The sequence below is a fragment of the Vipera berus genome, assembly GCF_964194415.1.
Source record: "Vipera berus genome assembly, chromosome: 2".
Taxonomy (NCBI): domain Eukaryota; kingdom Metazoa; phylum Chordata; class Lepidosauria; order Squamata; family Viperidae; genus Vipera; species Vipera berus.
Window position 1 is genome coordinate 228,659,688 of NC_138203.1, and position 22,387 is coordinate 228,682,074.

Below are 22,387 nucleotides of genomic sequence, written 5' to 3' on the forward strand. Positions count from 1 at the left end.
AACCAGCCACTCTGGAGTCCTCAGGCCCATTGGCATGTCTTCAGGGCCTTGCAAAAGAGTGTCAAAGTGGGGCTAATTTTCTTTTCTCAGATCATTACAAATATCTGGGCATTCTTCAAGATGACAACATCAAGCACACAGAAATTAAAAAAAAACAGAATAGAAGTGAATACATCATGACAGTGAAGATCCTAAAGTTTAAACTCAATGGAGAAAACACCATCAAGGGAGTTAACTCCTGGGCAATTCCAGTTATTAGATATACAACTGGAATAGTGGACTTGGCTCAAGAAGAATGAAAAGTCCTGAATAGGAATACCAGAAAAATAATGACATTGAATCATGCCCTTTATCCATGTAATAATGTTGACAGACTCTACTTAACAAGGAAAATAGGTAGGTTGTTAAGTACACCAAACAGTTGAAGAAGAAAAAAGGGCATTGGAAGAATATCTGAAAGACAGTAAAGAAGATGCACTGAAGCTAATACAATATAAAAGCTTATTGAATACAGGAGACCAAATTGGCCTATAACAAAGTGACATTGACCCATTTCAGTAGCTTGACCAGAATATATGTGTCAAAAGCATGCTTGAATCAAAGCATTTTACTATAGGTCTTTTCTGTGGTAGTTCCACCTTCTGGAATATTGCTTCTCCAGTAAAATGTGCATTCCCACTTCGCTGAAATTCCAGAAAAAGGTTAAAGGTATTTTATTTCAATATTCCTTTGGTTCCAGCTGAATGTGGGCCTTATTTTGGTTTTATGGGTTTTCTCTTGCCTTTTTCTGTTGTTTTTTTTTGGAAGCTGGATTTATCTATCTGTTATTACACTTTTTGATTTTGATTTGGGTTTTGTTGTATATTGCTCAGAGTCCTTTGGAATATGCGTAGGTTACATGAAATGTAAAATTAATTAATTTTAGGCCAACTTCCTGTAAATTGAAATAAACTACTGAGAAAGTCTCTTCTCACATTTCTGTCAAATATACCTTCCTTCCTGGGACAGAGTTTTGATATTCAAATAGCCTCCTCTCAAGTCCTGTAAATTTTATATTCATAACCAGCAGTTTATACTGCACTGGACTGCTGCAAATTAACAGCCAGCAAAGCTACTGAAACAGTACTATAGCTGACACTTGTAGCTTCCAAAGATATTTCCATACCATATAAATTATCTTGCAACAGGCCAAATTCAAGGAATTGATGCTTTTGTCCAGTGCACTTCTTCACTGGAAGTGCAAACATAACTATCAAATCTCTGTTTTGTTTTAATAAACAGCCTTCTTGTGCTTGTCAAAAAAAGAGAGAAAATTTGGGCAATTTCTGCATACAAGTTGAACCAAAATAATAGATCCCAGAAAGAAAAAAAATCAAAATTCCATATTGTTCAGTGATTTCAAAGACCAGATCAGGAAGCATGGCATTAAATAGAAATTTCACAGTACTATTTTCAGAATCCCCCTTCCTCAACAAGAGCCACTACAAAATTTGCCTCCAAAAGGCATTCCAAGCTTATTGAGAAGGTAAGTGTCTATGGAGATTTTCAGTCATTCAGGTCATGCAGACCAGCTGTCTGCAAGGATTATAAATCCTGCCCTTCCCCACTATCCAATCAGAGCTGAAGAAGCTTCTTGGATGAGAAGCGAAACATCTTAAAATAAAAACAAGAAAGTCCAGTTGCCTCGTGGGAAAAAAGCACCTTTGGGACTTATTGAGAAGGGTATCTTGATTGACAGGATTTCCTTGCAATTTTTACTCAATTGCCCAAGTTCTGGTATATATCACCTGAACTGGAAGTTCTGGATTTATAGTCAGACTGAAAATAAATCTAGATAATCTATTTTACTCAGAATTTTTTGAAATGTTGGGAATCATGTTTTTATCACAAAGTAATACAGTTTTGCACTTTTGGATCAGATACTTTGAAACAAATTCAGAACTAAAAGATTCCAGCCAATTTAGCAATTACTTGATACATCTTTGCTGTTGTGGCAATATGTAGCCTTGGTCGAATCATGATTAATATTTTAAGTTGGCAAAGCCAACTTAAAACTTTGGTTAGGCAGATATTTTTGGATATGTAGCATTGTAATATGTAGTGGGACAACGTAGTTATGAGCAGAGTGCCTCTTTGAACTGTTTGCACCACCTAAATAATAACATGCTGGATATGTTGCAGTGCACCAAGTTTGCATGGCTTGTGTAGAAATAAGTAAATGAATTTTAGCCAAGTATAAATATGAAGAAATAATAAAATTGGTTTTATGGACAAGAAATTGAGAAATGCAGCTTTCTCTCTCTCTTTTTTTTTTATTCCATACTTCCTCTTTTTACAAATACTACTGAATATTGGGGGGAGGGGGAAGCAGATGCAATACTTTTATAGCAAAATGTATAAATGACGAACTGAGCTAAAGTCACAACAGACAAATATGGTTTGGCGTACTGATACATAAGGTATTTTTAACTTGAAATTTCCATTGTTTTAAAGGTTAAAAACTGCATTAAAAATCTGAACCAAACTATGGCATCCATGTTGTTGTTTTTGTGTGCAACTTCATAATGAAATCATTTTCCCAAGGAATTTCCCTGAATTTAATAATTTTTATTCATGTACTTTTCTTGAATATAATGAATAAACTTTTGTTCAGACCAAATAGAAGTTCTTGAATGTATTATTTTCTCTGTTCTTTTTTTTGTATCTATGAACTTTATCATAAAATGTAAATGGTACGTGTTTGGGTTATAGCTTAAGGAGATATAAGGAGGTATATCTGCAAAACTCAGTATTAGTTTCGTATAGGTTTGATTTCTTCTCCATTTTTAGTGCTAACCACTGTCATTTTTATGCTTACACAAATCTGATTGTACTTGTATATAGCACCTTCCTGCGCCATTTAGTTACAAGTTTCTTTTGTTGTGCTCCATTCCGTTTGTTCAGAGAAGCCTAACCACCTGCTAAGTAGCTTATTTTAAGCAAAATGATATAACTATAAAGAACATAATCTGTCAGTTGTATGACTTGGTATAGAAAGAGCATAAACTGCCAGCTGTATGACTTGTATGACATGGTATCTGCTAGGTAGTTTATGTTAAGCAAAATGATATAAATAGAAAGAGCATAAACTGCCAGTTGTAAGACTTGGTATAAATATTCATTTAAATTTGAGATGATATATTTTAAACATATGCTGCTTGTGTCCTATGCCTTCCATATTCACTATATAAGAGTATTCACCAGTAACAGCCTGTGCATTGAAAGCAATATCTTTTTTATTTGTTGCAGAATTGCTCAAAAGCAGTGCTGTGCCTCGTACTTAAAAGAGAATAGCTGCATTGCTGGCATGATTGCTGCCAGAGAAGGTGATTTATGTGGATCAGATGAAAGCGATACCTGTGGAGGATCATTTTATAAGGCAAGATATTCTGCTGAATCTATGTGGCATCCTTGCTAATACAAACCAGCTTACACTTGGACCATTTTAAACCTTTGGTGTGATTTAAAAAAAACAACCCTGAATTTTACTCAATTGCAGAGCATCATGGGTAGGAAATAATTTTTAAAAGTTACTTAGCTAAGCAGTTTGGCTGTTTGCCTCTATTTCAGAGCATAGGCCAGATGTACAATTTATCTAGCTGATAAGAATTTCATTAGTGCTTTGCTTGAGCAGTCTGTCTCCACTATTCTAGTTAAGAGCACGACAGGATTTTTTTTTTAAAAAAAAACCCGATCACATTATAGATAAATTGTTGAGTTCCACATGTGGTTAGACATATATATTGGCTTAAAAGTAAACTGAGCAATTAACCTGATTTAAACTTTAAAAATATTTTATCTGATTATATTATTCTTTGTAAAGGTAGTGTCTGGCAAAAACTGCAATACAGCTTAGTTACTGCATCTCAAGGTCTGATTTCTTACGTGTGAAACCTTTTCTTCCAGATCTTAACCATATTTAAGATTTCATTTTTTAAAAAAAATGTGTTTTATTATTTTTTTTAACATAATCACCTTAATATTCGGTTTGCTAAATGGGTTTCCGTTTAGCAAACATTCACTAATGATTAAATTCTATAATCTATAATCCACATAATAACTTTACATGATTTCCTGTTTTCCCCATAGTGTTCTCTTTTACCAACCTTAAGTTAATACAATTCTTATTGTTTTATTTATTTATTTATTTTTTATTTTTATTACATTTATATCCCGCCCTTCTCCGAAGACTCAGGGCGGCTTACAAGCTTAGCAGTAGCCTTCATTCTATGTATATGCCTGCTTATTAGGGCTTTCACACACCTCCAAGCGGCATTATTCCAAAGTCAGCTTAATTGCCCCCAACAATCTGGGTCCTCATTTTACCTACCTCGGAAGGATGGAAGGCTGAGTCAACCTTGAGCCTGGTGGGATGCGAACCTGCACTAATTGCAGGCAGCTGGTGTTACTTAAGGAGGCATTAGCCCACTGCTCCACCAAGGCTTTTAATAAATGATAAGTATAAAAATTTTCTAATATTTCTACAAATAATAATCACAACAACATAGTATTCACCGCCCTGAGTCCTTCGGGAGAAGGGCGGTATATAAATAAAATTATTATTATTATTATTATTATTATTATTATTATTATTATTATTATTATTATTATTATTATTATTATTATTATTATTATTATTATTATTATTATTCCTTTTCTCTCTAGTCATTCTGGTTGTCTCATCATATATACTGTTTACAGTTCTTGTTTATATTTGTTTTTCCCACAGTGTTCTAAACATTTTTACTGGTTAAGATTTTCTGAGTTAATTACATTTAAATATATAAATCTAATTTTTTTCATGTAAACCAACCCAATACTTTTACCTTTCTTAAGAAATAAATAAGACTAAAAAGAGAAAGAAGAAGAATGAGAATAAGAAAAAGAATAAAATAAAAAGATAGTAAACTACTTAAAATCCCTATTTCCTATAAGCTAACGCATATTTATTTCTGAAAAAATGTTGTTCTTTTTTACCATAATTGAAAATGTATTTAATCTTAAAATATTCCCTTTAATAAACCTAATCCTCTAGTCTTTTAACTCTTAGTCAAACCATTTTTAATCCATTTATAATTTTCTTAAAGTCAATCACTTTTAGATATCTAAAACATTTCCTTTATATAAACCATTCCAACTCTTTTATATTACTCATATCCAACAATAAAAGAAAAAGGGGAAAGAAAAAGAAAGCACTATATTACTTGAGGGGCTCCTCCCTCTTAAAGTCAAATTCATTTCAAAAAAATTTATATTTCTTTAGCTATTTTCAAATAAGTGTTTCTTTTTTAAAATATTCTCTCTGATAGGCCCCATCATTTAATCCAGAGACTTCAGAAAAGTTCTTTTTTTGTTCCCTAAAGTTTGTAAGTTTCACTTTATCTACAGCTCAGATTATTTTCTTTTTTTTGTCACAGCTGTTCTCTACTGTTAAAGCTTTGAAGGTCACAAGTAGAGATTAGTTTTTTCCCCAGATTTTACCAAGTGCTACATGCAAGCCATAGCTGTCATAATCCTCATCCACCAGTAGGTGTCAGCACTGGTTCATTTTTTAAATTTTAGTCCACCATAAAAGGTTCGATTTGCCGCTTCCATTAGCAAAAGGGTGGGGCAAAAAAACACACCCTCCTTCACATTCGGAGGGTTGTTTTTTTGTTTTTTTTGTTTTTGTTTCTTGAGAATTTTTTTTTCTCCCTTCAGGAAAATTGATAGGTAGGATAGAGAAAATTGATGTTCTTACCCAGATTCAAACACACTGTTTACAATCAGCTTAAAATAGTGCTTTTGACTTCAGTTGCTTGCAGCTTGGGCTAGACCCTGAAGTTAAGATAGCCTTTCTCCTGTTGGTTTCTGGAAGGGTTCTCCTGAACCAATCAGGTCGACTGCTGTCTCTCTGAGGTCCCCGGGACTTCCTTCCTTCATTGCCACCTCTCCAGGGTGGCTTCTGGCCCATTTAGGGTCCGCTAACAGGAAGAAACTCAGCTGGAAGGCATGGAGTCCCGAACCCCTCAACTGCTTCGCTGCGCACAGCTTAAGATTTCAAAATTAATACTGACCACAGAATAATTTTGATTGATTACATACCATGAAATTGATATTGACTCATAATAATAATAATAATAATAATAATAATAATAATAATAATAATAATAATAATAATAATAATAATTTGGAAGGGACCTTGGAGGTCATCTAGTCCAACCCCCTGCTCAGGCAGGAAACCCTATACCATTTCAGACAAGTGGCTGGCCAGTCTCTTCTTAAAAACTTCCAGTGTTGGAGCATTCACCACTTCTGGAGGCAGGTTGTTCCACTGATTAATTGTTCTAACTGTCAGGAAGTTTCTCCTTAGTTCTAGGTTGCTTCTCTCCTTGATTAGTTTCCATCCGTTGCTTCTTGTCTTGCCTTCAGGTGCTTTGGAGAATAGCTTGACCCCTGAGATATTGGAACACTGCTATCATGTCACCCCTCACCCTTCTCTTCATTAAACTACACATACCCAATTCCAGCAACCGTTCCCTCTTAGTGACCATATAGATTGTTTCTTCCCATGAAGATTTGTTCATGGTCCTTAAGACCTTGCAATGGTGTACTCATTGCTACTTTTATTGACTCCAGCCACTTGGCTGCCGGTCATCCTCTTTTATCCTTTCTTTCATCTTTCTAAGTGTTTGAACCTTTTCAGGAGAGTTAGGGCTTTGCATAATGTCTCCGAAGTATCAAAATCCAATATTTCTAGCCTGACAGTATATTTACCCATTAGATTCTCACAAGTATATTTTGCTCAGTCTTATCAAGATATGCATTAACTCTGCCTCATTAGGTAATATCCAAATATCTTGCAAATGCTTACAGAATGAAAAAAATATAAACCAGTTTGTGGGGCAATTCAAGCTGTAATCACTGAATAATTTATTGAAAATATTATTTAATGTTTTCTGAAATATGAACAAATAGTAAGGCCATAGATATCCATACGGGGGCCAAGGATGAAATGTGCTTTGTGACATTAGAATGGAAGCTTCATCTTTGACATATTTGGGTGTGATGATCTGATGCAAGTCTGAAAGAGTGGAACTGTGCTACAGTCACAATGCATGTTTTGCCTGTTTGAGATCATTGTGGTTATGGGTGTCCATGATGATAGAGTGATTTAGAGTAGAAGTCATTATGATACAAATGTATATTTGGCATGAAATAAAAAAGTGATCTCTATTTCATTTGTATTTGGAGTACCTCAAATATCAGATAACTATACGAAGCCTTTATTATATCGATTTTTTTTAATTTATTTTTTTATTTTAATTCCATTTATATCCCGCCCTTCTCCGAAGACTCAGGGCGGCTTACAAGCTTAGCAGTAGCCTTCATTCTATGTATATGCCTGCTTATTAGGGCTTTCACACACAGCCGAAGAGGCATTATTCCAAAGTCAGCTTAATTGCCCCCAACAATCTGGGTCCTCATTTTACCTACCTCGGAAGGATGGAAGGCTGAGTCAACCTTGAGCCTGGTGGGATGCGAACCTGCACTAATTGCTTAAGGAGGCATTAGCCCACTGCTCCACCAAGGACTTACTACTATATATGGTGGAAATGCTCAAAACCACAAAAAAATTGGCATTTGATAAAACGGTGGCTAGAAGAGATACTAATGCAGAACATCGAGTTAAAGCCAGAACTTTTACCAAGGACAAATACAATAAAGGATCCCTATACCTATTATTACACATGCTAACAGCAGCAAGATTAGTCTTTGCACAGAGATGGAAAGATAATGAGACACCCTCAGAAGAAGAGGTAATAAATAAGATTTTATCCTGTGCTGAAATGGATAGGCTGACATTAGAACTCAAGGATAAGAGTGAAACAGATTATTATGAAATCTGGAATAAATTGTATAATTGGTTGGAAAAAATATATATGGAAAAACTGTCTGATTCAGCAAAACACGTTGATCAAGAAAGATACTGCTCAAAGGAAAAATATTAAAGTGAAAATTAAGAAAATAGATGATGGGATCTACCAGGTAAAAGGTAAATGTAAAGGTTCCCCCTCACATGCGTACTAGTCATTTCTGACTCTAGGGGCCAGTGCTCATCTCCATTTCAAAGCCGAAGAGCCAGCACTTGTCCGAGGATGTCTCCGTGGTCATGTGGCTGGCATGACTAGACGCTAAAGGCGCATGGAACGTTGTTACCTTCCCACCGTAGTGGTCCCTATTTTTCTACTTGCATTTTTTATGTGCTTTTGAACTGCTAGGTTGGCAGAAGCTGGGACAAGTAACAGGCGCTCACTCTGCTACGTGGCACTTGGGATTTGACCCGCCAAACTGCCAACCTTCTGATCGACAAGCTCAGCGTCCTAAACCACTGAGCCACCGCGTCCCTGGGATCTACCAGAGAGAATATTTAAAAAAGAAACATTTGTTTGCATATGTGGATTATGGATTATAGAAGCCAATTGTTAATCATTTTTCTTTACAAATGTAAACCTAGCAAACACACTGTTAACCAACTATTAAGCTATTTATGTTTTAAAAAATCAATAAAATATATGGAAAAAAAAGAATTTATTAAGAATTAGTTAAGACCAATTTGCGCCACATTTTGCTGATATAGTTGTTCAGATTTGCCAGTGCTGAGGATGTACTACACAGAGACAAAACTCAGCAAAGAAGCTTCATCTAGAAATGCAATTCCTTCTGCTCCACCTTCAGCAAGGTATATATTGTGTATAGGGATGTGTGCCAATTATGGAGAGTAGTCAAATTCTCATTCAGCCATAAAGTTGACTGTAAATTTAATCTTGCGTTCGTAATTGTTGAGGTTAAAATGGTACAGGGAAAAAATCTGCATTCACTCTGAACTTTTTGGAGAAAGGATAGAATAGAAAGCGTTAAAGGAATAAATAATTTGATTCTCTGCTATAATTTAAGAAAACGTTTTGTACCTGTTCTGGTATTAGAAGTTGTTTTGTTCTGTAGTCAGCATATAATGGATTTATATAAAGCTCCCCATGGCAATTGTAGTAAACTATAGGATACTGTTTCAGGGATGGACATAATAAGCTGTAATGTAATTTTAGCCAAAAACATATGTTCTGGGTTAGCATGGTCTCTTTTGTCTTCTATATGCAAGGGGCGGGGAGGTTGTGTGTATGTTTTTCATTTTAAACAAAAGGAACTGAAAATCCTTTCTGCAAAGAACTATTCTGCTGATTTACTTCTTCTCTAAGGGTGCACTAGAAGGACCTCTGAAACCTCCTAACTCAGCATATGTCATGTCAGAATCACAATACAATGGACTTTTCTGCAAATATTTTGTAACAAAATCTTTTTCCCCCCTACATTTCTAAATTCTAGAGCCTGATGGAATAATTTGTGATTTACAATGATGTACAATAAAATGGTACTTCAGTGAAAACAATATAATCAAAACCCTCCATATAGAGGAAATGGCACTATAGCCCAGATAATATCTAAAAAGAAGAAAACCAATAAGGTTGAGTTCAACTCTTTGGAAAGGACATTCTCATTGCCTTATCTTGGCCAAATGGTTTCTTGCTGTCTTGAGTGATGCTTTTTGAATTCCCAGTAATCCAGAACTCTGGTTTTTCCTAGGTATCCAAGCACTAGCTAGGTTTGACAATGCTTAGTTTTTCCTAGCCAAGGTCAACTAGGAAGACAAAAAGAAAGATGTATGCATGAAAACCTACTTTTAAATATTCAGGGAATTTCTGTATAATTGGTTGATTTGCAATTCTAGGCAGTAAAATATTTATTTAATTGATTATTATTGTGGCCCTCTAAACAAAGCAACCATATAACAATCTTTATAAAGAAGAGCATAAAAGGTATAGGTGCTAAAAATATTTTGCATTTTTTTTCAAACAAACAAATAGATGCTGTTTCTTGGAAAGGACAATTGAACAAACCTTTTGGGACAGGTTCTCTAAAAGGACCAGCAGATTGACCCAACAAACAAAGTCATGGAGTAGATCAGGGGTCTTCAAACTTGGCCCTTTTATGACTTATGGACTTCCACTCCCAAAATTCCTCAGCCAGCATGCCTGGCTGAAAAATTTTGGGAGTTGAAGTCCACAAGTCATAAAAAGTGCTAAGTTTGAAGACCCCTGGAGTAGATCTTACATGACGTTTGGAATACTGGTAATGTTTGGCACACAAACTAGATGGTTTCAAGACATTTCAGGGATGTCCTTATAAGAACATTGGAGGCCAAATGGTTTCTGTGTCAATGCTGATGTTAGTTTTTTAAACGAGTAGCTTGGAATTAAATTGAGAAGTGTTGCGACCTGCCATCTGTGGTTTCTTAACTTAATCCATTTGCAGGCATGATGAGGAATGCAGCAAAATATGCTCAAAGTTGAGAATCTGATTTAAATATTTATTATGCCCTTTCCTTATTAACCATGTAACTAGTAAAGCCATTATGGGAGGGAGCTATGGGAATAAAAACTATTCTGACTGACGCAGCTTGGAAGAAGAATGTCTGAAGAATTCATTAATTAATTCATTAATTAATGATATAATTAAATATATCATTTTATCTTTATCAACTTTCCTTTTCTTTTGTAGAAAATGACCATGTAATTCTTTTCCTTGCCAGTATTCTCTTCTTGGTTTACTGCCTTATTTCAGTATTCATATTGCATTCATTTTTTAATCTGCATCAATATTTATTCTTAGCTGTCTTTTACAAAATCAACCAATGCATGCCTTTCTTCTTCAACAGTTTGTTTGACTTAAAGTAAACCTCTGGTTAAATGGCTTTTTAAAAGGAGTCTTTTAAGTCTGCCTGGGGTGTATATGTAATATCTTCTTTTAAAGTTTTTATTTCATTGAACATGTGAAAGATGATTTTGGAATAAGCTGGTACACTTTTGCTCTTTTGCATTTTTTGGGAGAAAAATCTCTTGCCCCCCAATATATATGAGGACAAATAGCTTCTCTGTGTCTTTGTGGTGATGGTTGTACTTTGGAGATTGCATGCAGTCCTCTTATTTGTTGTAACTTGATTTAACAATTTGCAAATAGAATTATAAATTGAATATCTTGGGGGTAAATATAATTACCTGCTGAGATACATTAAGTTTCTCAGTAAGAGATAACAGGTCTATTAGAAGCAAGTTGCAAATTATTACACTAACAATAAAGTAACTCTGGATGATTTCAAGGACAGATGCAGCTGTGGAGGATCAGACCGCCAGAAAGATTTAGCTAGAGAAGCCCACAGGTTGGACAAGACTAGAATGGAAACCATTTGCAAGCCCCTTATTCTGAGATGGCTTTGACTTCCCAGTCTAGCCTAAAGCCCAGTATTATCTTCCGATATTCTGTCCAAGCATTCCCCAGTCCTGTTAGCTTAGAGACCCAGAGAACATCAACCTGCTGAGATGTAGCTGTTTAAAAATCAGTGATATGCTCTACTTGGATCTTCAAATTCTTTATTTTTTCCCCATACCAGTATCAGTGGCAAAATTAATGATATAATTAAATATATAATGGAAAATTCATATTATGTTTTATACCAGGGATCATATGTGATTGCTTATTTCCTTTTCAGTGGTTTGCTTAGGTCTCTGGGATTTCTTTCCCTCAAGCAACAGGTTTGATTGCCTTATAAACAGTGACTTTTTGCTACAGAACTTCTGCCTGTTCTGAAGGACTTTGCAAACATAAACTTTCCTCATCAGCTTTACTGGAATGGACATGCTGGCTGGATTAAAGATATTCTAGAAGTCCAACTTATCAGGAAGAAGCCTTACTGGCAAAGATTTGCTTAGGTTCATTCATTACCTACGCACCTACCCACTCACCTACCTACCTATCAACCTAACATCTTTGTATCATCACCTGACATTTTTATTCACAAACTGTGTTTCACCACCAATGTTTGTCTAGTATTGGATGCCCAAATAAACATAAAGTTATAAAATAGGAAAATCTTTGGTAGTCTTGCTCAAGATTTTTGGCACAGCAAAAGTCTCACAAATCATTTAATAATTTAAAAATAATTTTTCTTATTTAATAAGAAAGAGCCTTGGTGGAGCAGTGGGCTGATGCCTCCTTAAGTAACACCAGCTGCCTGCAATTAGTGCAGGTTCTCATCCCACCAGGCTCAAGGTTGACTCAGCCTTCCATCCTTCCGAGGTAGGTAAAATGAGGACCCAGATTGTTGGGGGCAATTAAGCTGACTTTGTAATAATGCCGCTTGTGGTGTATGTGAAAGCCCTAATAAGCAGGCATATACATAGAATGAAGGCTACTGCTAAGCTTGTAAGCCGCCCTGAGTCTTCGGAGAAGGGCGGGATATAAATGGAATAAAAATAAAATAAATAAATAAATAAATTAGGGACTTGTGGATGCCGACTAGGGGAGGTATCTGTATCTATTTGTCCTATGGGTAGCTTCTAAATTTGATAAATACATTTTCAGTTTCCATAGGGACTTTTTTTTGCTAACCCTTACTTTATATGGTAGCATTCAAAATTGTCAGTGATAATATAGTGGTCTGGACAAAGAAGGTTTGGGAAGCAATTTTCTAAAACATCTAATATATAAATATTAAAAATCCCTCCAAGGGGGAAAAAACTATCAAAATGATCAAACCATTTACCTTTGAGATATGGTATGTCAAAGTTAATATGGTGAAACAGAAAGAAAGCAAGGCATAAAGGAAAAAAAAACAGCAGCCAACAGAATATTGCTATTGTTGGTTTCTTTGTTTATTTCCTTTGGCTGTTTCTCAAACAATGTTTGACAAAGAGTGAGTCTGAGTGAGAGTGAGTAAGAACCTGTATTAAGGAATACCTTGTGGCAATAAGGACAGTGAAATCTTTTTATTTCTTCATCATTGTTGTACAGTATTTGCTGAGAGTTGCCTTGTGGCTCTGGTTTGGATGATTCTGGATTCCTTGCTGGGTTGTCATAAGTATTCCACTAAACATCTTTTAGATGGCTCCTGCTGGTCTTATGGAGATGATTGAGGTCAGTCTTGTCTGGTTTCCTGATGGAATTTGATTTGGTTACACTTGAGGAAGTGAACAGGGTCCTTAGAATGCTGAATCCTGTGACCTGTGTGTTAGATCCATGTCCTCCTGGATAATTACAGTGTTCTAGAAATAACAAGCAGCAGAGTTCAAGTGGGGTAAAAAGAGGGGGGAGGTTCAGCCTACTCTTAAGAACTCAGTGGCTTGTCTTCTCCTCAAGAGGCCATCACTGGGATCAGACTTTACCTGACAATATTCATCCATCTCCAATCTTGAATTTTGGAAAAGGTTGTTGAAAAGATGATAGGCCTGTGACTTCAGAGATTGCTGACGCTACTGCTGTCAGGGTTCATGCTTGAATAGAGCTCCAAGGCAAGTGATTGAATTTGTGGATGACCTCTGGTGGCTTGAGAAATATAAAGCAATCATGTTGTTGCTTGGGGGGAAAAAAATCCTAGACCTATACAAGCCACTGAAGGAGAAACAGCATATGAATCCTTGATACAAGCCATGAGATTCAATTCCCATTAGGTCTAACTACCTTCTATTAATTTTGCACATGACATGAAAGGTTGTCTATTTCTTTAAAAAAATAAGAGTATATGAATATGAGCCAGCAGTGTGCTGCAGCTGCCAAAAAGGCCAACACAGTGCTAGGCTGCATTAACAGAGGGATAGAATCAAGATCACGTGAAGTACTAATACCACTTTACAATGCCTTGGTAAGGCCACACCTGGAATACTGCATCCAGTTTTGGTCACCACGATGTAAAAAAGATGTCGAGACTCTAGAAAGAGTACAGAGAAAAGCAACAAAGATGATTTGGGGACTGGAGGCTAAAACATGTAGGGAACGGTTGCTGGAATTGGGTATGTGTAGTTTAACGAAGAGAAGGACGAGGGGTGACATGATAGCAGTGTTCCAATATCTCAGGGGCTGCCACAAAGAAGAGGGAGCCAGGCTGTTCTCCAGAGCACCTGAGAGCAGGACAAGAAGCAATGGATGGAAACTAGTCAAGGAGAGAAGCAACCTAGAACTAAGGAGAAATTTCCTGACAGTTAGAACAATTAATCAGTGGAACAACCTGCCTCCAGAAGTGGTGAATGCTCCAACACTGGAAGTTTTTAAGAAGAGACTGGACAGCCATTTGTCTGAAATGGTATAGGGTTTCCTGCCTTAGCAGGGGGTTGGACTAGATGACCTCCAAGGTCCCTTCCAACTTATTATTGTTGTTGTTGTTGTTGTTGTTGTTGTTATTATTATTATTATTATTATTATTATTATTATTATTATTATTATTATTATTATTATTATTATTATTATTATTTTCTGGTATGGGCAAACTGAAACCAAGAATCAATTAAGGACAGGGAAGTTAAAAAACAAATTGCTTCTCTTCATATAAAATATGACCATGAATGGCAGGAAGTTTGAGGGCTGCAGTTTGGAGAAATTTTTTTAACCAGATTAGGTACAATAAAGCCCACCAGGGGCTCAGTGTACCTTCTTTAGGGCTGTTAAACAGCAAAAATGCTAATAAAATGTTAATTTGTTTTATATGGATGATCTGAAGCTTTATGGATATTCAGAAATTGAAATCCAGTCATTTACAAACACTGTACAAATTTTTAGCCGAGATATAGCATTGGTCTAGAAAAAATACACTATACTAGCAATACATTGGGATAAAATCACAAACAATATTTGAATTTAAATGCCAAGTGACCATTCCATTAGGAACCATCCAGATTAAGCCTACACATGAGTAGGCACTTTGCAGTTGGATAACATCAAGCATGGACAAGTGATTAGAAAGAATACATCCAAAAAAAATGTTAAAGACAAAAATGAATGGTGGGAACACCATCAAACCCATCAGTACCTTGCCCATGCCTGTAACATGATACACTGTTGGAATCATTAACTAGACTGAAACCAAACTGGATAGTTTGTGCTGAAAAACTGATAACTATTCACTATGTATTATGCCCCTATAGTGATATTTCTAGATTATACTTGGCCTGTAGAAATGGAGCCAGAGGTTTACTTTAAGTCAAACAAACTGTTGAAGAAGAAAGGCATGCATTGGTTGATTTTGTAAAAGACAGCTAAGAATAAATATTGATGCAGATTAAAAATTGAATGCAATATGAATACTGAAATAATGCAGTAAACCAAGAAGAGAATACTGGCAAGGAAAAGAATTACATGGTCATTTTCTACAAAAGAAAAGGAAAGTTGATAAAGATAAAATCTGGCAATTGCTTACAACTGGAACATTAAAAAAGAAAGTGGAGGGTTGATTTTGGGTACTTGAGAGCAAGCTATTGAACCAATTAAGTCAAGGCCAAATTTGAAAAAAAATCATCAAATGATCCAAGGTGCAGATTATGCAAAGAAGCAGAAGAAGTAATAAATCATATATTTGGCTGACTGCAAGAAGATTGCACGAGCTAGTTATAAACAATGACATAACCCACTTGCCAAAATGATTCACTGGAACATCTGTAAAATGTAATGAAAATTGGTAGGAATGTGTAGTTGAAAAATGTAATACAACACAACCTGATAAAATCTTGGTTCATAACACATGAGATTTAAATGTGGTTGAAAAGAAGAATGTGTGGATAATTGATGTGGCAATACTAGGGGATAGTAGTATAGAAGTATAGTAATATAGAAGACAAAGAATTGGAGAAAGTCCCAAAGATCTGAAAATCTAAATTGAAAGATTATGACGTAAACTGGCTATGGTGGCCCCACTTGCACACTGGATGAAAAATTCTTGGACATCACTTAGAATATCTGCACATTAACAAAGTTTCCTTCTGTCAATTGCAAAAGACCACACTACTGGGATCTGCTCATATTTTACCTTGATACATTATGATCTCCTAGGTTTTTGGAAAGAACTTGATACATATGAAAGCCAATACTGACATCTGTCATTTCGTATTGTTACTGATAATACATAAAAATAGTCCTTGACTAACAACCAAAATTTAGTGACCATCCGAAGTTACAATGGCACTAAAAAACTTATGACCAATTTTCACACAACCATTGTAGCGTCCCCATGGTCATGTGATGAAAATTCAGGTGCTTGGCAACTGGCATGTATTTATGACAGTTGCACCATCCCAGACTGGCTTCCAAACAAAGTCAATGGGGGAAGCTAGTTTCTCTTAACAACCACATGATTCACTTAACTGCAGTGATTCATGGTAACAAATGTGGCAAAAAAGATCATACAATGGGGCAAAACTCACTTAACAACTGCCTTGCCTAGCAATGGAAACTTTGGACCCATTTGTGGTAATAAGTCAAGGACTACCTGTAATAATTTCTACATTTAAACATTGTAATGTCAGGGATCCTGAAGCTTCAAAAATGAATTTGAGGCCTTTGTGAGAACTGTGGATTTGCTATTTCGGGCTTAAGACCTGCTTTATGGGCTCTTCTTTATGTTCATCAGTCTAGAAAAGGTGGGTTGGTTGAAACACAAAATGAAGTTTGATTTGTGGTCAGTTCTGGAACTTTCTTTGTAAGACTAAATTAACTTCCTCTTTGTTTATTTTTAGGTGAATCATAAAATGTTTTTTCTTCTGAATGATTTATGAATGAATTATGAATGATTTTTTATTATGAGTTTGAAATACTTAATTTTTGCAGTTTGCAAATATGTAAATAGTAATAGATTCTGTGTCGCGCTGGCTTCTCTTTGGCTGGAAAAATGAGTCAGAAATAAATTTATAAATTAATTAATAATCCCTATGGATTCTCGCATGAATTTGTGAGAGCAGTGTTCATAACACTGCCACACATCAGCACTTTTTCATATCCATAAACTTCTAGCAGCTTAAAGCATTTTGCTGGTACTAAGTTACATTAACATAATTGCTGTGTTAATGGCACATTTCTCTTTCAGCAATGTTGTGATTGCTGCATGTTGGGCCAACAAGTAAAAAATGAGGGTCAAACCTGCGAGTCGAACCCAAATCTTGGCTATCCTTGCAACCATGTGATGCTTTCCTGTTGTGATGGAGAAGACCATCTTATCTCTCCAGAACTGAAGAGACAACCTGAACCATTGTCAACAGTGACACCTGAAAAATGTAAGAGCTCCATTACTGTCTATAACAGGGGTGGGCAATTAATTTTTCCGCATGAGAAACTGGGACTATTGTGGAGGGCTGAACCAATAGGCTGAGATTGGTGCCCAATTGTTGAGGGAAGAGGAAATGAGGAGCCTCACGTCACCTCGCTTCAGCCTGACTGCCATTCTTCTACTGCAGATGCTGAAAAGGTCTTTTTTTATTTACACCATTAAAAATAATCAAACCTAAAGTTATACAAATATTGCATTTGTTACCAAAGCAATCTGCTTCTTTGGGAAATCAGGTCCCAGAAATACAGGTGACTTTTAACTTCTATAGCAATTTTTATTTGTACAAAATTTGATTCTGCTTCTATTTCTTCTAAATGGTTTTTGAAAGACACTTATTGAGAGGCCAGCCAAGTTTTTAACAAAAAAAGTGACAGCAATATATATAATCCTATTTTTTTCATGATGAAGTTGTTATCCTAAATCATGTGCTGCCCATATATACTAGGGAATTTCCTGTGATTAGATTCTTCCGAAATCAAATATCTCTATCTCTATCTCTGTCTCTATCTCTATCTCTATCTCTATCTCTATCTCTATCTCTATCTCTATCTCTATCTCTATCTCTATCTCTATCTCTATCTCTGTCTCTGTCTCTGTCTCTGTCTCTGTCTCTGTCTCTATCTCTATCTCTATCTATAGATGGATAGATAGATAGATAGATAGATAGATAGATAGATAGATAGATAGATAGATAGATAGATAGAGTAGGTATGGGATAGGGATGGTTCCATGTTTAATATGAAGACTTCTACATAAAGAATACCTGCTTAAATAAAATTCATGATTTTCTTTTCCTAGAATATAATATTGGAAAAAATCTTGCATAAAGACAAAATGTTTGTATCTCTCTTTTTCCCAAGATATTTATTAGCAAATGCTAGTTTTGAATTTTATAATAACAAAATCAGCAAGAACAAAAACACATCTGGGAAAAAAAAGAACCAATTTTCCAAAGAAGATAGTAAATACGCCCTGGTCTCTTTCATTATTAATTAGAAAATTATGCAGGTGAATGCATAATCAAAAAGTATATTAAAGTTGAAGTGTACCTTATTGCCATGCATGATATACCTTTCTTGTTAAACAGAAAAATGTTCAATTAGTTTGTAAAGCTAGATAATATAAAAACATACCTCCAATATCTCAGATATAATAGTATTTTAAAAATTCTTAAATCCATCTCGCTATACTGAATGTAGGGGGGAAAAACCCTATCACAGAACAGATATGGATAGTATAATTTTTATAGTATAGTCACTAATTTGGAATTATGGTGCAGGACAATATAATATTTTTAAGTGTCATTTTATCATAAAATGACTCCAATTTTAAGCTGCACACTTTCCTTGGTACAGAGCAAGTTGAAAGAAGGAAGGGGACTCCTGCATAGCATCTATCACTTATGGATGGTGATCCTATTACAGAAGGAGACCATAGCAGCATATTGGCATGCTGGGTGTATCAAATTATTTTCCCCACTTTGAGGATCCACCTGGCCTAGACTCAGTGGCTGGCATTCACCAGTATAGTGATTATTTGTTACATGGCTACAGCATAGCCATAGAGGTTCTTATGAAGTCTATAGAACTTTCCAAGAGGAATATCTCAGGCTGTTCTCTGTTCAGAGCTGCTAGTAACTGCAGCCAATTTCTTTCCTGACTGGACACAGCAACAAATGTGTACAAATAAAGAATACATATTTGGCCCCTTTTAATTACTCAATCCAATTAAACATTAAGAAAACCAAGATCATGGCATCTGGCCCTCTCAATTCCTGGCAAATAGATGGGGAAGAAATGGAGGTAGTGACAGATTTTATTTTCCTGGGCTCCAAGATCACTGCAGATGGGGACTGTAGCCAAGAAATTAAAAGACGCTTGCTCCTCGGGAGGAAAGCCATGGCAAATCTAGACAGCACACTAAAAAGCAGAGACATCACCCTGTCAACAAAAGTGCGTATAGTCAAGGCTATGGTCTTCCCAGTTGCAATGTATGGCAGTGAAAGCTGGACCATAAAAAAGGCTGAGCACCAAAGAATTGAGGCCTTTGAACTATGGTGCTGGAGAAGACTCCTGCGAGTCCCTTGGACTGCAAGGCGATCAAACCGGTCAGTCCTAGAGGAGATCAACCCTGACTGCTCTTTAGAAGGCCAGATCCTGAAGCTAAAACTCAAATACTTTGGCCACCTAATGAGAAGGAAGGACTCACTGGAGAAGAGCCTAATGCTGGGAAAGATTGAGGGCACTAGAAGAAGGGGACGACAGAGAATGAGGTGGCTGGATGGAGTCACTGAAGCAGTAGGCGTGAGCTTAAATGGACTCCAGAAGATAGTAGAGGACAGGAAGGCCTGGAGGAACATTGTCCATAGGGTCGCGATGGGTCGGACACGACTTCGCAACTAACAACAACAACAAATTACTCAATCCATGGGGAAAATACACATTTCCCTTACGTGAGGGTCTGAGTCACCACTGGTTAATCTCTGGGATTGATAAGTGGAAAGATTTTATTATTTTATGTCAAATTACACCCACTATGATAAATAATAGGTGTAGTCTTTTCAATAGTTACAACAGAAGCACAGAACATGCCTATATTAAATTATTTTATATGAATGATCCACACATATTTCTAGAGGTAGACAATAATGAATGAAGTACAGTATTGTTTTTGACATTTAATTAGGTTTTAAATAAAACAGGACCCATTCATGTAATATAGGAAAATATATTCCAGAAATAATGTGGTAGAAAGAATTATGCATTTCATTTTTAAAGAGAATAAGCTAGCGTATAGAAAATCTGAAAGGTTTAAAATAAAGTTACTCTAAATGTGTGGTGTCATTTTCATGGTAAATATACCTACTAACAAAATCAACTCCTAAACGAATTTGATGAAATTCAAGAAAAAGGAATAAGTGATGCTATGGAAACTCAAAGGCACATGAAAGAAAAGTAGAGCATTTGAAGTTTTAAAGAACAACAGCTATGCTGAAGTTTTTTTTATATATACCAGACTTAGTAGATTAGCTATAAACAGGCATCTACACATTGTCTGAAAACCAAAAATTGAAGACTAAAATATCTGCATGTATCATATATGGAGTATTTTGAGAGACGATGCATTTGAGTTACTGCTGACTCCTGGCAATTGTCTGGATTAATCCATTGGACAACCATTTGTCTGAAATGGTACAGGGTTTCCTGCCTGAGCAGGGGTTGGACTAGAAAACCTCCCAGGTTCTTTCCAACTCTCTCATTCTATTCTAGTCTCTGACAAGTTTTCTTGACAAGATTTTTCAAAAGCAGTTTGCCATTGCCTCCTTCCTAGGGTTGAGAGAGAGTGACTGGCCTAAATTCCCCCTCCCTCCAAACTGGCTTTGTGTCTGAGGTGGGAATGGAATTCCCTGTCTCTAGCCTGATGCTTTAACCACTGGCTTTTATATGGAGCATAGTGAAAAGAATTTCATTCCTGGCTCTTTTCCCATTCCTTCTACGCATTGCACTATTTTGACACCTTTATCATTAACCCTCAAATTAAGGGATTTTCCAGAAGAGCACATGAGCTGCACAGAAGAATTGCATATGGGGAGGGAGGAACCTCTGGTAGGCAGCCATCCAGAACTTTCTGGGTGTCAAACTGCTGGCCCACGGGTTGGACACGTCATCTGGAAACCACACCCACTCCATTACCGGCAATGACAAAAGAGTCCCGATACGTCTTGCGACATCACGTGATGTCGCGAGTTTGACATGTCTGATCTAAGGAGTAGAATCCTATAGAAACTGGATAGGAATCTTGAGCAGAAATGACTTCCGCTTCTGCTATAATGTCATTTAAGCCAAGACATGATTTTTGCTATCTATCATCGAATAGAGACAGAAACAAAAAACAGGATTTCACTGGATTCCTCTTGCTTCAGTTTTCCTTAAAGTATATATTGGATATTTTTTATCCCAGTCTCAAAAAATCATTTTTTCCTTCAAACCTGCTATTTTTTTCATATAATTAACTATGAAATTTAAGGAACACTACAAACCAAAAACACAATAAGAAAGAAGTAGAGCTGTAAAAGTATTCAAGCATGAATTCCATTAGGAGCAAATTTAGCTATTCTGTTTCCACTGGACTTCTCAGTGGCTTAGATGTCTGCATCAAATGAAATCTGATAGGGTTCATCTTTTCCTAATTAAAAAATCTGCAAATACTCTCCAATTAAATTAAACTGAACTAAATTAAATTAAATTAAAACATGGTAATTGAAAGTTGCACGCAAACAACAGGCATTACGTATTTTTAAAAGCTAAGATTGTAGGACTATTGGCTGAAAGTATGAACTGTGATCCCCTTCATGGATTACTGCCTTGTCGTGGCGAAGGGGCTTGCGTAATTCAATGAAGCTATGAGCTATGCCGTGCAGGGCCACCCAAGATGGAAAGGTCATAGCAGAGAGTTCTGACAAAACGTGATCCACTGGAGAAGGAAATGGCAACCCACTCCAGCATCTTTGCCATGAAAACCCTATGGACAGTACCAAAAGGCAAAATGATATGACGCTGGAAGATGAGCCCCTCAGGTCAGAAGGCATCCAATATGCTACTGGGGAAGAGCAGAGGGCTAGTACTAGTAGCGCCAGAAAGAATGAAGCGACTGTGCCAAAGCCGAAAGGACGCTCAGCTGTGGATGTGTCTGGTGGTGAAAAGAAAGTCCGATGCTGGAAAGATTTTTTCTCCATAGGAACCTGGAATGTAAGATCCATGAATCAAGGAAAGCTGGATGTGGCCAAACAAGAGATGACAAGACTGAACATCGACATCTTAGGTATCAGTGAACTAAAATGGACAGGAATGGGTGAATTTAATTCAGATGACCATCAGGTATACTACTGCGGGCAAGAATCCCTCAGAAGAAATGGAGTGGCCTTCATAGTCAATAAAAAAATAGGAAAAGCAATACTGGGATACAATCCTCAAAATGACAGAATGATCTCAGTTTGAATTCAAGGCAAACCATTCAATATTACAGTAGTCCAAGTCTATGCCCCAACCACCAGTGCTGAAGAGGATGAAATTGACCGGTTCTATGAAGCCCTACAGCACCTTATAGAATTAACACCAAAAAATGATGTCCTTATCATCATGGGGGATTGGAATGCTAAAGTAGGAAGCC

General features: G+C 36.3%; 1 protein-coding gene across 1 annotated transcript in view; it reads left to right on the forward strand.

Moving 5' to 3' along the window:
* Positions 1-22,387, forward strand: part of FBLN2 (fibulin 2) — a gene marked incomplete at its 3' end in the record, with an annotated part of 142,183 nt that overhangs the window by 66,984 nt on the left and 52,812 nt on the right. The window contains exons 3-4 of the mRNA XM_081315622.1: positions 3,289-3,418; positions 16,979-17,165. Coding sequence (XP_081171748.1) covers positions 3,289-3,418; positions 16,979-17,165 — 317 coding nt within the window. The remainder of the gene's footprint in view (positions 1-3,288; positions 3,419-16,978; positions 17,166-22,387) is intronic.